Source organism: Aspergillus eucalypticola, assembly GCF_003184535.1.
Source record: "Aspergillus eucalypticola CBS 122712 chromosome Unknown BO83scaffold_19, whole genome shotgun sequence".
In the NCBI taxonomy this organism is placed as follows: domain Eukaryota; kingdom Fungi; phylum Ascomycota; class Eurotiomycetes; order Eurotiales; family Aspergillaceae; genus Aspergillus; species Aspergillus eucalypticola.
Window position 1 is genome coordinate 308,211 of NW_020290293.1, and position 14,715 is coordinate 322,925.

The 14,715-nt window shown below is 49.1% G+C and overlaps 6 protein-coding genes across 6 annotated transcripts; 4 read left to right on the top strand and 2 right to left on the bottom strand.

The window, feature by feature from the left end:
• The first annotated feature begins 117 nt into the window (after positions 1 to 117).
• Positions 118 to 1,385, top strand: BO83DRAFT_380010 (DUF1769 domain-containing protein). The gene is made up of 3 exons (XM_025531643.1): positions 118 to 419; positions 481 to 987; positions 1,061 to 1,385. The coding sequence occupies exons 1-3, from the start codon at positions 254 to 256 to the stop codon at positions 1,285 to 1,287; spliced, it is 900 nt and encodes a 299-aa protein (XP_025386162.1). The 5' UTR covers positions 118 to 253; the 3' UTR covers positions 1,288 to 1,385.
• On the bottom strand, positions 1,331 to 2,636 carry BO83DRAFT_380012 (isopenicillin N synthase family dioxygenase; the record flags this gene model as incomplete). The annotated part of the gene is made up of 3 exons (XM_025531644.1): positions 1,331 to 2,153; positions 2,204 to 2,272; positions 2,322 to 2,636. The coding sequence occupies 3 exons, from the start codon at positions 2,634 to 2,636 to the stop codon at positions 1,440 to 1,442; spliced, it is 1,098 nt and encodes a 365-aa protein (XP_025386163.1). The 3' UTR covers positions 1,331 to 1,439.
• A 792-nt stretch (positions 2,637 to 3,428) lies between these two features.
• On the bottom strand, positions 3,429 to 5,111 carry BO83DRAFT_448875 (uncharacterized protein; the record flags this gene model as incomplete). Its single annotated transcript, XM_025536708.1, has 1 exon — positions 3,429 to 5,111. Exon 1 carries the CDS (start codon positions 4,953 to 4,955, stop codon positions 3,429 to 3,431), a length of 1,527 nt encoding a protein of 508 aa, XP_025386164.1. The 5' UTR covers positions 4,956 to 5,111.
• An 868-nt stretch (positions 5,112 to 5,979) lies between these two features.
• Positions 5,980 to 7,148, top strand: BO83DRAFT_448877 (uncharacterized protein; the record flags this gene model as incomplete). Its single annotated transcript, XM_025536709.1, has 2 exons — positions 5,980 to 6,568; positions 6,622 to 7,148. 2 exons carry the CDS (start codon positions 5,980 to 5,982, stop codon positions 7,146 to 7,148), a joined length of 1,116 nt encoding a protein of 371 aa, XP_025386165.1.
• A 2,591-nt stretch (positions 7,149 to 9,739) lies between these two features.
• Positions 9,740 to 11,024, top strand: BO83DRAFT_380013 (arabinan endo-1,5-alpha-L-arabinosidase). Its single transcript, XM_025531645.1, has 4 exons — positions 9,740 to 10,024; positions 10,074 to 10,550; positions 10,614 to 10,699; positions 10,750 to 11,024. The coding sequence occupies exons 1-4, from the start codon at positions 9,758 to 9,760 to the stop codon at positions 10,883 to 10,885; spliced, it is 966 nt and encodes a 321-aa protein (XP_025386166.1). The 5' UTR covers positions 9,740 to 9,757; the 3' UTR covers positions 10,886 to 11,024.
• A 958-nt stretch (positions 11,025 to 11,982) lies between these two features.
• Positions 11,983 to 14,542, top strand: BO83DRAFT_74835 (Zn(II)2Cys6 transcription factor). The gene is made up of 4 exons (XM_025537573.1): positions 11,983 to 12,385; positions 12,461 to 12,497; positions 12,557 to 14,204; positions 14,255 to 14,542. Exons 1-4 carry the CDS (start codon positions 12,300 to 12,302, stop codon positions 14,404 to 14,406), a joined length of 1,923 nt encoding a protein of 640 aa, XP_025386167.1. The 5' UTR covers positions 11,983 to 12,299; the 3' UTR covers positions 14,407 to 14,542.
• The last annotated feature ends 173 nt before the right edge of the window (positions 14,543 to 14,715 follow it).

The following is a 14,715-nucleotide window of genomic DNA, read 5'->3' on the forward strand; positions in this document are numbered from 1 at the left end:
ATGATGCATTATTATGCGTCATATCTAATCGGAAGACTGGATTAAAGTGAGATGCACTACGTCATTTCCGGTAGCCAACAGCTTCAGACTACTCCAAGGTAGAGAAAGTCACTCGACACATTCTAGACCATTGGTATGAGCAAAGAATCATTGCTATCCCAAAATAATCCAGTACAATTAAGAACTCACCGATGCTTTCCGATATTATATTGTCTGTGTAAATAATCAAAACAGCATCTCAATCACTACCAGAATGTTCTCCAGCGCCCCTCCCCAAAACCACCGCCTGAAAGTCACCGCAGGCACATCCTACGCACCAGAAACCCACGAAACCGTCACTGTAAATAATACATCTCCTCTACAATTAAAAAGCGACCACTTAACCAGCAATCTCTGGGTCCGCATCAAAGACTACACAGGTATCTACACCCTCACATCTGCTACATCACCAATACTGTTACTAACACATCATAACTGCAGGCTACCCAACCACCTCCCCCAAAACAAATCCCTACTTCGACACACCCCCATTCAACCAAAATCTCTTCTCCCTCACCTTCACCCTCAACTTTACCCACGACGTAAACGGCAATGACCTCGTCTTCGGAAATGACTTCGACCATCCGATCCGCTCATACCTACCCACTGGATTTGGCACGGCGCTGAAGATAGTCAAATCTACACTTGATCCCTCGTTAGATGGCGATGCGTACGCCGATAAGCCGTATTTGTATAGTCCTGGACTGGCGTCGTGGAATCAGTTCTCGATTGGGGATAAACAGGATGATGGTGGGGGTGAGGAGAATACTATAGTCCAAGAAGGTGGCATAGGTTCTGGTGTGGAGGCTCGAAAAGAGTATAATATTCCTGATAGCTCCTCCTCACGGAGGACGCATTTTCAGAATGAGGAGAGAAGACAGGGGTTTGTTTTTGAGAAAGGGAGGACTTATGCGGCGGATTTTGGGAATGGGTATTTGGATTTCAACGGTACGTTGCGCATTATTCTTCTACATGTAGTTGGGATATTTCTGGGTGTATATGTAAGGCTGACATTCAACAGAGTTTGCGATTCGAATCCCCGGGTTTAGCTTTCATATTGCGAAATATGTCAGTGATAAGAATAACGTGTTACGTTATGTCTTGAAGAATCGAGCGACGGGGGAGGTTTACTTGGTGATTTGCTTGACGGTTGTGCTGGAGGAAGATACTAAGGATGATAGTGATGAGGGCGAGGGTGATGATATAGTAGATGTAGGAGACGAACAGGAGGTAGATGATGTGGACTAGCTGATCAATGAGTTTGGGAAATATGCTTGTCAATGACGATAGGTGCATAGGATGCTAGAGCTATTAAATATACCGTTGGACTGCAACGGTAGTTTACTTTCAGCGTTAGCTATATACAGCACAAGTTCATTGTATTTTTCCCAATACCACTGCTACTTCTCATACTCGCCCAAAGCCCAGTCCAACAAGTCCGGATACCACCGCCGCCCAACATCTTGGTGACTCATGACCCGATGTATAAGTGTGCCTTCGCCCACCCGTCCCTTGAATATCTTATTGAAGGTCGCCTCCGCATCCGACCTGACTTTGTCATCCTTGATCAGATCCTTGATATGCGGCGGAATTTCAAGGGAGATATTCTCCGCCGACAAGTCCAGACTCATGCCTTGGAACACAGGAATAGAGAACCGCGGTCCCAGAGGCGCTCCCTGCGCATCCACAAAATTTCCCGGTTCCAAGTTGACTCGATGCGTTGTGGCCGTGCAGACCCCTCCTGTGATAGCCTCAAGCGCGCGACCGATATTAACGACCAACGAGCCCGGCATTGGCGGCGCGGGGATCCATTCTCCGGCTTTGTTTTGCACCTCGAGTCCGGTATGCGGTGTCGCTTGGAGCAAGAATGTCAAGAACTCAGAATCCTTATGGGCTCCGACGCCTTGCGCTTCGGATGGAGTAGTTGGGGGTGGGTATTTGATCAGTTTTAGCTTCTGCTGTGTTGGATTCTCGAAGAATTGCTGTAGTGCTGTCGGCGGTAAATCCAGTGCTTCTGCGATGAGGATCCTGAATGCCTCGGCAATTGGACTCATCTCCGCCAAGTATGCCTCCACGGCGTGACGGAAGCCAGGGATGGCTGTCTCGTCGGGCCACTGTGCTTGTTAGTAAATGATGCTTTGCAAATATCATCTTCATCACGTACCTGATTTGGTCCTCTGATATTACGGTATAGAGGTGCCTCTGGTGCCGGAGGAGGCAACTCGGTCGCAAACTGCGTGCGTCAGTTTCAAGTGATCTTGCCGAAGTTGCAACGGTCGCACATCAAATTGTTCTCGATAATCGGTTTGACGAGCTGTAGTCTCCGCTCCGAGTCTCGAGTATCCCAGAAAATGCTTACTGTTGACCATTTCGATTTCCAGCTTCTTCTCGAGTGGCAGATCAAATATGTGAAAGGTCTTTTCAATCAGCTCGTCGCGCACCCGAGGCGCGATCGGGGCGTTGATGAGGTAGAAGAAGCCCACATTAACCAAGGCATTGCGCAGGTTGGCGAGGAACTTGGGCTTATTCTCGGATGATGTTGCCTGGAAATAGTCGAGGATGGGAATAGAAGTAAAAGAGGTATGATTGAGTGTCATTGTGAAGGTTGAGATAGGCTGTTGAGGGGTTACAGTAGATGCGGGGTGGTTTTATCGGAGGCGGTGGAGCAAATGGGTGCTTGCGCCATTCTCTGACTCGCTGACACCTTCTGTTATGGTATTTAGAAAGCATTTGGACCCCTGGTTGTACATTGCCATGCGTATCACAGAAGTATCATTCTAGGATAATTTGTGCTTGCAGGACTGCTCGGCTCGAGCTTTCCTACCAGTCTAGCAATTAATGAAGCTAGTTTGAATGTACAGTCCTTCTCCGTCAAACTTTGTTATCGCTAAACTCCAATGCCAAGAGAAATATTGTTTATAATCCTGAAGTATGAAGGTTTTGTGGGAGTATCAACCTGTAGCGTGTGACTTATTTTGTTATACATCTCCGATATCCGTCAGACTCCCCTAGAAACATCAACCAGAGAAGGGAGGCCGAGGATTTATGCTGTCTGGGCGGAAGAGGATACGGTGGGGTGCCAAAAAAACGGTGAATACCCCCATACAGTAGGTTGCTTGGGTCTATTACTAGTTTTAGTTGATGCTAATTATTTCGTTTGCCGAAGAATCCGGTTACTCTTGGTAGAAAGCCAATGTGTAGGGTTGGAAGAATGATATTTTATATAGCTAGGTACAGCCCGCAAGATGGCGGCGAGAGACTCATAAAGGTTGTCAGAAGTAGTCTCCTGGTCATTCTTCAAAAGGAACGAACGCATTTTTGTAGATGAGAAAGTAGTTACAATATGGCCAGCTCGCGGCTATGAGGAGGGAAGATTAGTTAGACTTGTCCTACGCATCGGGCTTGCTGCCGCCCACGAAATCGGACGGGGAAATGTCACAGGGAACGAGGGCTTTGAGGAGTGTGACAGCCTTATCAGGCACCCAGTCCATTACCGTGTCGTTGTTTCGTTCAAGCTCCAAGCGAATACTGACGTCCAGATTCTGCCAGGCGGTTTCCATCTCCCGAAGGGCCCTTAATGCTTCCTTTGTGAACAATGTGTTGATTGTTACGGAGTCATTCACTTTGGATCTTTCCTTTAGAAAGGCCAGAAGAACACTTGCAGGAAATTGCCAAGGCGTATGGTCCCTCAAAGATGGTGAGGAGGGTAACCTCAGTTCCCTGATCGAGGACGGCCATGGGGAAGGAATGGGCATACTGGGTAGATTAAAGATTGTTCGACAATTCTCGACAGTTGTGATCTTGACTTCCTTGGGTTTCCACATCATGTAGCGACCCATTACCCATTTTAGGAAACTTTCTCGGTGGAGGATGGAATTCTCCTCGTCTAGGTTCCAGTCTCGTTCGGTTATAGGTGGCAAGGGGGGATCGAACGCGCCGAAGAAATCTTCATCTTCGGCCACATGAGCCTGGATAGCCGGTGGCTCGGGAGTTGTCTGCAGAAAAGGTCCTTGCTCTTCACGCTTGAACTGGACTACATCATCCTCAACCATTTTAAGGGATAGCTTGATCCGTTCTCTTTCCGCACGGATGGCGGAATCGATTTTGAGTGACAAAGCCTCGGTCCCAGCTAGCTTGGCGCGCAGCTGCGTCCATAGGGAGCCTTTTTCGTTCTTATGGTGGAAGGAGTGCAGGAATATAGGGTGTTCCTCTGTGTGTTCAGGGTGGTAGCCAGCAAAATCTTCTGGGAAGTAAGCCCGCGTCTCCTTTTCTTCCTCTGCTTGGAGAAGCCCTTGGAGAATGGATGGCTGCATGCCGTTTCGTGCAAGAATAGCCGCTTCCCATCCTCGTCGCTCAGCTCGCCAGCTGTTCATCTCCACCCGCACTTGATCGAGTTTCTGGGCGAGTTGCGAGGCATAGTCGTTGCTCATGGTAAAGGCGAGGTCCAGTCGTTGAAGATGACAGGCATACTGAGGTAAGAACAGGCAGTTTTCAGGTTTCGTCGTCCTGCCTTGCAAATTCATTAATCTGTATAGGGCTCTTGTGTCGGTACGAAGCAGCAGGCTTTCATGGTTCATGTTATAGAACATGTCATCTCGTTTGAGCCATAGCTCATTGGTAGTGACCCCAATGATTGCGGTGGGTGCCGTCAGGTCGTCTATCACTGGACAGGGAGGAGGTAAAGACGTGAAATGTCTGAGAGATGGCATGCTTAGGTAACAACAGTGTGGTGGAGGGAACATCCGTATGATGCATCCTTGCCCTTTCTCGGTAGAGTCCCGTTTACCTCTTCTGGGTACAAGGGGTCTCGAAATGTCATCGTGTGAGGTGCTTCCCTCTATCGAATGTTTCCTAGTCGGCTGAGTTCCCTCACCTGGTTGGGGTGCAGTGACGGTCGCCTTACAACGATCCATCATGATTTCTGGGTCTTGTGGTAGTGATCTCTGTTGGCCCGGTGTGAGCTGTTCGGTAAGCGAGTAGGATGAAGAGTGCTAGATCTGAGCAGGAAGAGAGGCCTGTACGCTTTCTTCTCCGAGATTTGGAAGGAAGAATTGAGGGTTCCCAAGACTGGGTGAGGGTGCCCGGGCTGGGCTTCTGAGGTGTATTTGGCCTGGAGAGCTGTAGGAGAACCGCAACAATACCCACACGGCTCCAGATCTTTTGTTTCGATAGGAAGAGTCCCGGAAGGAAAATGGTTGATGATGGCTGCTCGGTGAGGGACATCATGAGCCTTCTCCTCACCAGCCAGATGATCAGAAAGGGAGATGAGAACTGCTCCTGACACACAACACTACTCAACCCCTTGTCATATCCTCCGTCACTCTAATTCATCAGCCGATTTCTTCCAAGGATTACGAGCTAGCTAACACTCACCTTAAACTCGACTTCAATCTAAGACTTCTCATTTTCTCCGATGAATCGAATCCGAGGATGAACATCACTGGTAGCCAGATCTGAGTACCAATGGACTCTTAAGTCCCGACAGCAATTTCACACTCACACCACCCCAAAGTCACCTTACCTTCAGTAAATCTTACTCAAAATACAACGCCCAGAACATATGTTGCATACCTAGTGCCACCGCTCCTTAATCAAAAATCAAAGGTCTTCCGCCTACAAGCACTTCCTTCACATTGACAACTTTTAGATCACTTGGAGCACGTACTCTGTCTAGTGTACTGCTCACTGGGACGTGGGTCCTCCAACCAGAGAGGCTGGGTGTTAAAATCTCTTATTCACTTCGTCCTACCAGTCTCGTGACCGTGTATTACCTGCAACCCACGAACTTTACCTTGTCAACGCCCACAACTTCTCCCAGCTCACTTGAGCATCTTCTCTTATCCTCTTTCACGCTGTCAAATTGAACCTCACCCCGAAGCCTCTTACTGCGTCTTGGTTTTCCTTCACTGCTTCTTCATCGTATCCTAAGTCACATACAAGATGAGCTCTGACCCTGAAATCCAGGAGATAACCATCTCCTCCAATGCGGACACCGAGATCCTCATCAATGAATACACTAGGGATTGGATGGGTGAGAAGGAGATAAAAAAATGCGTTTTGATGAAAGTCGAGCGCGAGAAGCTACTCGAAGCTGAATACTTCCGAGCAATGTTTGGTCACGGGCGCTGGATCGAGTCAGGAAGTCGGAAGATTACCCTAGAGGAGGACAACTGCACGGCCATGGAAGTTCTCCTGCGCAGCCTTCACGGCACCCTCGATGACATGCCTCTTGATTCAGTTACTGTTGCCGGGACGTGGTACGTTATAATGTCCTGCGATAAGTACAATGTTGATCAGAAAGGTTTGAGTTCTTGGTTCAAGGCCTGGTGGGAACATCAAAGCCAGAAGCGCATCACCATAGATAACTACATTCGGTTTTCGAGGGAATTGATGTATCCGTGCTTTGTCTTCGACAATGCCCCTGCTTTCATGGCGGTCACCAGGAAGCTGGTCTACGGGTGTGTAGGCCATATAACCGAACATAATCCCACCGACATTCTAAGGATGCACCTTCCCCCGCGCATCATCCGTGAGTCCCTCACTACCTTGTTTCTGAATGAACCAACTAACATCTGTTTCAAGAACAGCTCAATGCGGCCCGTGGGCGATTACGCAACATCCTCCACAGAGAGCTACACGATCAAGTGGCGACTATCCTCAAGTATGGGAGCTGTGAGTGCAAAGAACTCACTGTCTTTGAATACTTGCGGGAACTGGCCAGAATTGACGTGTGGCCGCTTGAAGAGTCAATGAGATCCGACAGTATTAAGAAGATGCTCGAAAGACTGCGTTTGTTTGATGAAAAGAAAATGAGAACCTATACCAACCCCGGTACTGGACAGGTGCAACCATGTCATCGCTGTAACAAAGCTTGGGGGGCTATCGTTGGGAGAGCAGCAAACACAGTGGCCAAATATTTCGATGGTCTGTGCCTAGATTGCATGAACCTGAGCAAGGGTCTCCAGTCAGATGGTGACAGAGATGGGGATTACTGGAAGCACAATGATATGCAGAAGTGGGATACCGGTTGCCGGGTCAAACATGGAGAGCCCACGTGGTACTTCAGTTTTATGGGGCGCAGAGAAAAGCGCGGCCTGATCGGCGATTAGATAACTTCTACACCCCTTTGCTGTGGTGCACATTGACATACCGCATTAGCTTTGACGCTTTTCGAGTGTACACTACAGCGATCGACGTCTTGAGGAACTCATATTGCTCACCGATGCGTCGCTGATCTGGTTTGTTGGTTGTGGGGCAATGGTTTATGCGATTTTGTGTTTCGGACTTTGAAGATATCTAATATGCTGAGAAGGAAATGGAATTCACATGTGTTTACAAGATTCCCCAAATGTACCCCAACCTCTGAGGTTTAATATTTGGATTGTTTCTATGCAATCAAATAAGCTACTCAATGGTATTTACCCGACAGGTGATCCTTCAGATGTCTGCTGTAGTTCATTTCTCTTCTCCGCAATGCGGAATGAACTGGTTTATTTAACAAGTCAAAGTTGTGCAATACTACAGGGAAAGCCTACATGATGAGCTGTTGGTTCAGCGAGTCTACTCGATCTAAATGTCGGAATTTCAGAGCACCAAAGAAGCTTATTTTTGCATTCAACAGCTCTACATGAAGTCTCGTTACGTGACTTGAGACCAGCGATATTGGTGGAAGTCAGCATGTTCCGTAATTAAGTACAATTCTGGCTGATAGTGCTCGTAGCTCAGACAGCACTGCCCATCCAACCGCTTATTATGGGCCATAAGGCAGAAAATCAGATTTTCATCTGTTCATACCGGATTATTGCCCTATGTGGAAGGGTTCCGTGACTTCCAAGAATGTACCAGGACAATACTGTGCCTAGTACCTCTGGTTTCACCTCGGTACACCACATTTACTTTTCTCCCGCGTCCAATGATATATATCTCCGGCTCATCAAGGCTTGTACACAAACCAGCCAACAAACTTAGAAATAACACAAGATACCCAGCTTGCGTATTACTATTAACCGATACAAAAATGCGCCTCGATAGTAGGTTCCATCCGTGAAGAACGCCCGTCAGCAATGTTCATCCCGGTGGGATAGCCACTCACGACCGAACCAGATGTAGATCCCTTCCTGAGACGTGAGATAATCCTTCCGAGTATGGCCATATGATCAACTTGCCCGCGCGGAAGTCCGCACGGTGTCCCTTATAATAGTGTGAGGATAGTAATTAGTTCTGATCGACTAATGCATGTGCTGTACAGGGTTGGGAATCCTTCCCCGCATTGTTCATCAGGTCATGCATGCCCAATGTTCGTGGGGTTAGGGGAATGGGCGTGTGCTTAGAGTAGTGAGGGGACTATGCTGTCTTGTTGTATCCGACGGTGTCCGAGAGATGTGGCATGGCAGTGTGTAGGTCAGGGATGTGGTGTGATTCGGACTGCATTAAAGCTGGTGTTCTACAATGCCTGGTTTGGATTGGGTGAATATGGAAGCCTCAGGCAGCAAATTTCCGCCTTCAAGAATAGTCAGCATCTGGATGCATTTCAACACAACGTCCTACATCAACCTCACAACAATGACTAAAAATCGGTCGTGATTTCGTATCGGCCGGGAGTTGGATCATGCCCGCGGAATCTCCGTAAGGACTCTCTCTTGACCTTCTCAAAAAAGGGTTACCTGTGTTCTGGTACAACCCCTTCCAAGTCCTCGGTTTCGGCTCCACCCATCGCTGAAGCACCCCACTCCCTTGTTTCCATTTACGTTTCGGTCTCACGCTGGCTTCTCCACCAGGAAAAATTCGTGTGCTTCTCTCCCAACTTCCTCAGATTCTGGCGTGGTCGATGTGCGCTTATCAACAAAGTGCTAGTGCTTTCAAATAATACCTGCGGACCTGCACTGGCTACGCTGCCTACACGATTACACACGTTGGGCACTCAAGCCGGCGGGATGTGGACTAGAATCTCTGCAAAGTTAGGCCAAGATTCGCATGGGCCATTCCTGAGGAGCCGCGAGTATAAGGGGCGCAGCTGAGACAAGATTCTCTTCTCTTTCTGCCACTCGAACCTCTGGTCCCTCAGAAGACAGTTATTGATTGCCCCCTGAATGTCACCGGTTGATGATAGATAAGAAACAAACTGTGATCCGGATGGTCCAGTGTCAGAGTACGGCTAAGGCCGGAAACTACTCCCGCAGAATGGACAGTGACATGGAGCGTAGCTATAGGTTCGCATGTCGTGTGCTTATGCTAGTTTGGGGGGGCCCCAAGACCACGCTAGGGATGCCTGAACAACTAATGTTGCAGGAGTGGTCTCCATCTCATCCCTGTCACTGACATCATATTACTCCTGGTAACTCACACTGGCTATTGTATAGAGAGATACGTCCATCACAACCCAGGTGTTGGCCAGTTTATCCACCCAGTGTCAGCGTTGTCTGCACACCAGTTATTACATGCTGATGTACCAAAATCATGCTACAGGCACGGTCATCGGCTAATAACGGTAGGTGCCTCCGGAATATTGCTGTTTCAAAATGCACTTTGTAACTTTATGAAACGACCAAAGTATCACGGAGGTCGCTCCGGACAGGCGGAAAACACAACCACTTTGTCCACAAATCGATGCAGTAGTCTTCCGGTGGGATTAGTAGTTGTTTGATGGGTGTATATATAACAGTAGATTTGGATGCTTCGGATAAGTCATTCAGTGGTGACAGCGCCTGTCTTGATAGCCATGTATCAGCTCCTATCCATTGCCTCGGTCCCTCTGCTGGCCAGCCTTGTGCATGGCTACGCCAATCCCGGAGCATGCTCGGGTGTTTGTACCACCCACGACCCCGGTTTGATCCGGAGAGAGTCAGACGGTACATACTTTCTCTTCTCTACGGGAAACAAAATCTCCTACGTATCTGCGTCATCCATCGAAGGACCATGGACCAGTGTTGGATCTATGCTTCCGGATGGATCGTCCATCGATCTGGATGGCAACGATGATCTTTGGGTAACTATGTCTCACTCCAGTATGACCGGCCTATCTGATACGTTCCCAGGCGCCAGATGTTTCCTACGTAGATGGTCTCTACTATGTATACTACGCCGTGTCGACCTATGGATCCCAAGACTCCGCAATCGGACTGGCAACGTCTGAGACGATGGAATATGACTCTTGGACCGATCATGGCTCCACTGGCATCCAATCTTCTTCTGCTAAGATCTACAATGCAATCGACCCCAACCTGATCTACGCCGACGGTACCTACTACATCAACTTTGGGTCGTTCTGGGATGATATCTACCAAGTCCCGATGAAGTCAACCCCAACTGCAGCTGCCTCATCTTCCTACAATATCGCATATAACCCGTCCGGTACTCATGCAGAGGAGGGTTCATACATGTACCAGTACGGTGACTACTACTACCTCTTTTACTCGGCGGGTATCTGCTGTGGATATGATACGTCCATGCCTGCTGCCGGAGAGGAGTATCATATCAAGGTCTGCCGTTCGACTTCCCCGACCGGTGATTTCGTAAGTCCATCCGACGTCTAGAGCAAATACTAGAGAAGCAAGCAAAGCTAATATGATGTCAAGGTTGACGCTGATGGCACGGCATGCACGGACGGCGGGGGCACGATGGTTCTCGAAAGCCACGGAGAAGTCTATGGCCCTGGCGGACAGTAAGTGATCCTGCAGCTGCCCCACCAATAGTCATGCTAATATGGTTCAGGGGTGTATATGATGATCCCAACCTGGGTCCGGTTCTCTACTACCACTACATGAACACCACGATTGGGTATGCCGATTCTGACGCGCAGTTTGGATGGAACACGATCGACTTTTCCAGTGGATGGCCGGTGGTATAAGCAAATCAGCTGGCGCGAAAATGAATGCTGCCTACCACAGGTTCCGCAAGTTGTATATAGGATTGCGACTATTGAATCGGCCGAGATATGTTATATAGTTAGTCAGTGAAATCATGACTCACATGATGCACACCCCGTGGACCCTCTGCCTGAGGCTCAAATTTACTTCAACTCCAATTCGGCTCTAGTTTAAGCTTCGCTGCTTCTCCCCACCCATCCTTTCCTAGAACCAGTGAGGACATTCATCTTTCCTCCACCACTCTATCGGTGCATGTATCACCTTATCAAGCTGATCATCATGTCGTAAATTTGACACCAATCCAGCTTTGCAATGTCTACCCCTTTGTGTGCGGCAGAAGTTGGGACGCAAACTCATTCGTTCCAAGCACCACGAGTCAGTCACATCCGCCCGACGCTTCAGACTAGCCTACATTTGGTGACTATCGCGACGGTCCTGCTAGAAATCTATATCTACCTTCCTATCAAAGATAATAACCTTCCTCATAAAGTCGCGCTAACGTCCGGTTGTCCTAGGCAGCATGAGTTAAGCTACGCTTGGCACGAATAACATTCACTCCACCAGTCCGACCTAGACCCTTGACCGCGAGAATTTTCGTACATCGTATGAGATGCTGAAATTCTCTTGGTTCAGAGTCTGTCATGTTCGGGTTGCCTTTCCCCCTGATATGGTATCCAATTCCTTCGATGCGCCCGTTCTCAGCTTCCGCCAAGATCATCGTTCTCGCATTGATCTGAGAGTCTGTCGCTCTCGCTCTCATGCCCCTATGACCGACTTATAATACACGATTGATAATTCTTCGCTTGATACGCATTTCGCACACCCTAATGGTTAGATTTGGGTCAATGCTTCTCGCTGTTGGTAGGAACAATATTTGATCGAGCGATGGAAAAAGGCCGTGCTACAGCAGGGAACCTTTCTCGGCAACCCAATAAGCAAACGGTAATATATATTGTTCGATACAAACTTTTTCATGGATTGGTGCACTTGGGCTATGCAGGAGTACCCTACAGTCGCTGCGATGCCTTCGTGCGTCCCATTCTAGCGGTTTCCACAGCGGTGTGCACTTCTGACTATTAATCAGTCTTCCTGTCGACACTGGCATAGAGCGAGTCATGTTCATCAACAGAAAAAGCACCCATGGTTCAATTCCAGTGGTAGACACTTGTGCTCGTCACGAGGTGATTCTGTGGGCTTCCTTGTCGAATCAGAAAGGCAGTTCGGCAGTGGATAGTTTTCGGCTTTTCTCGCTTGCTCCACTCCCGAACCAACGTCAATCCGGGCCTCGTCGCGACCTGTCACCCCCCGACTATCGATCTCCCTATCCGGCGGATTCCCATATCGCTTCGCATCCTCGCATGCTGTAGCCGAAGGACCCCGATGATGTGAGGCACAATGGCCGATGTTACGCAGGGGACCTCGCGTGGCGTTCGGAAACCGCGCAAATCCCGCGGCCGTGGATTGCGGGCCACTACTGGCTGGTTAGGCGACCTATCTTCCGAGTTTCTTTTACTGCTAGTATTTCTTCTGCTGGACAGACCTGCTGACTGCCATAGCCTGATCTGCAAGCGCCGGCATGTCAAATGTGATGAGGTACGACGGCTCGTCAAAAGCTTCTTTTCGATAATATTCTCCTGCTGACTCGGACGCAGGCTCGCCCACAATGCGGCCCTTGCGCCAAAGGCCAACGTGACTGTGTTTATGGGAGCAGCTATGAATCCGGAACTCCTAATATAGGGGATAGACAAACACCCACTGCATCGCAGTCCTCTCCCCCATCACAGTTGACTCCACAGGTGCAGCTACACGAGCCCCTACGAGTCTTGGTAGATGTCTGCCAGCATGAAGACGCTTCCGCTCACCGAGCGTCGGCTACGGCATCTCCAAGGAGACAGCACAGCAGTGCAACGCCGCATGTTGGTCCACATCAACACAGCCATGTCTCTCCATCAGCCTCAATTCACGACTTCACACCCTCTCCAGCTACAGATTCGACGGTATCGACCAGGCTTGCGCCTTTGAGTTGGTTCGAGCTTCTGGCCAATGATGCCGTGAACGCGGACCGAAACTTTTTCCTACCATCACCGCATCGAGACGTCAACCCCGCTTGCCAGGGATCAACAACCCATCTGTCGGTCGCAAATCTTCAACCTCACAATGCTAGGGAGTGTCAAAGCTTCCAAGCAGCTTCTTTTGAACGTGATCCAGGTATCGAGAACAGGATTTCGCCTGCAGCCGATGGCCACCCAAAGCTTCCCGATGACCCGTCTTCTTGGAGTACATCCGCGCCCATTCAGTTATCCCAACAAGAACACCTCATGTTCAAACACTTTGTCCGGAATATGGCTGGTTGGTATGATTTCTTCGACCCAACGCAACAGATTTCGAGCAAGGTCCCACATTTGGCTACGAGAAACATAGGTGTAATGAAAGCCCTTCTGGCCCTCTCGGCACGCCATCTTTCCATCTGGCATACTTACAAAGGTTCGGGGGTTAATCCATACCGTGAAGATGGAAGAAAAATGATGGATTTCCCGGATGTCGATCGCAACATTGCAGTCCAGTATTACTACGAGACCCTACAGTATTTGAATAAGGCTATGCAGTATCCCAGCTACGCATACAGCCACGAGATCATTAGCACGTCGCTTCTGATCAGCACATACGAAATGGTGGATGGATCTAATCGAGACTGGGAGCGACATCTGAAGGGGGTATTCTGGATTCAAAGATACCAAAACAATGATGGAGAATGTGGGGGGTTGCGTCAAGCCATCTGGTGGGCATGGCTACGGCAGGATGTCTGGGTAGCCATGCGGGAGCGTCGTCGAATCTTCAGCTTCTGGAAGCCTAAGCGACACATCTCCTCGCTGTCTCCCCCAGAGCTGGCCAGTTTCGTTTCATACATCCTTGGACAATGCGTCAACTATGCCTCCCGCGAAGAATCAGCATCTAAAGACATACAGAGTCGCTTGGAAAGGGGGAATGAGCTGCTCTATATGTTGCAGGAATGGCAGGATTATCTGCCACCGGAGTTCAACCCACTCCCATGTGAGCAGGATGCGACCGTCTTTCCGCCGGTTTGGGTCCATCCGCCCCCGTATGCAGCGGCGTTACAAATACACAGCTTAGCCAGAATCCTGGTGCTATCACACCGTCCGACGGTAAACGGTTTCCAAGACTATCGAGCGGCCCAAAAGCTGCTGACTACGTCAGTGAACACAATATGTGGAATTGCTCGAACTATACGTGAGGATGATCTTGCTGCCAGCCTCATGTCTTTGTACTGTATATATGGGGGTAAGATGATCTGCGTTGTCCTGGTATAATTTTTGCTGACCTTTTTGCAGCTGGCATGAGCGTCCATGCTCCTCATGAGCGGGCAGCGTTGCTTGAATTAATCGACCTCTTCGAAAGCAGAGTCTGTTGGCCGAGGTACTCATTACGCAACGAGCTCGAAGCAGAATACCGGAAGGATGGCCTTTCTGGGGTCACGGCATAGAATTGGGTTTACGGCAGATGTCCTCAGATTCTGCTATTACTTCAGGGGAAACTGGCATCATCCCATGGACGCAGCTTGGGTGCCACAGCGGCTGGGTGAGGCGTTACGCACGGCTGTCAGCTTTGTTATTGCCTTGCATTCACACCCACGCGACAGTCAGCCGTGCGATCACGGCGAGATCACCACGACGATTCCTGGGCATGAAGATATATCTTGAAACGTCTGTGGAAACCTTATAATTGAGTATATGTTCATAATCATAGTTATATCTTCAAACCAAAGGAATGAAGGAATGAGCCTTACTGGATA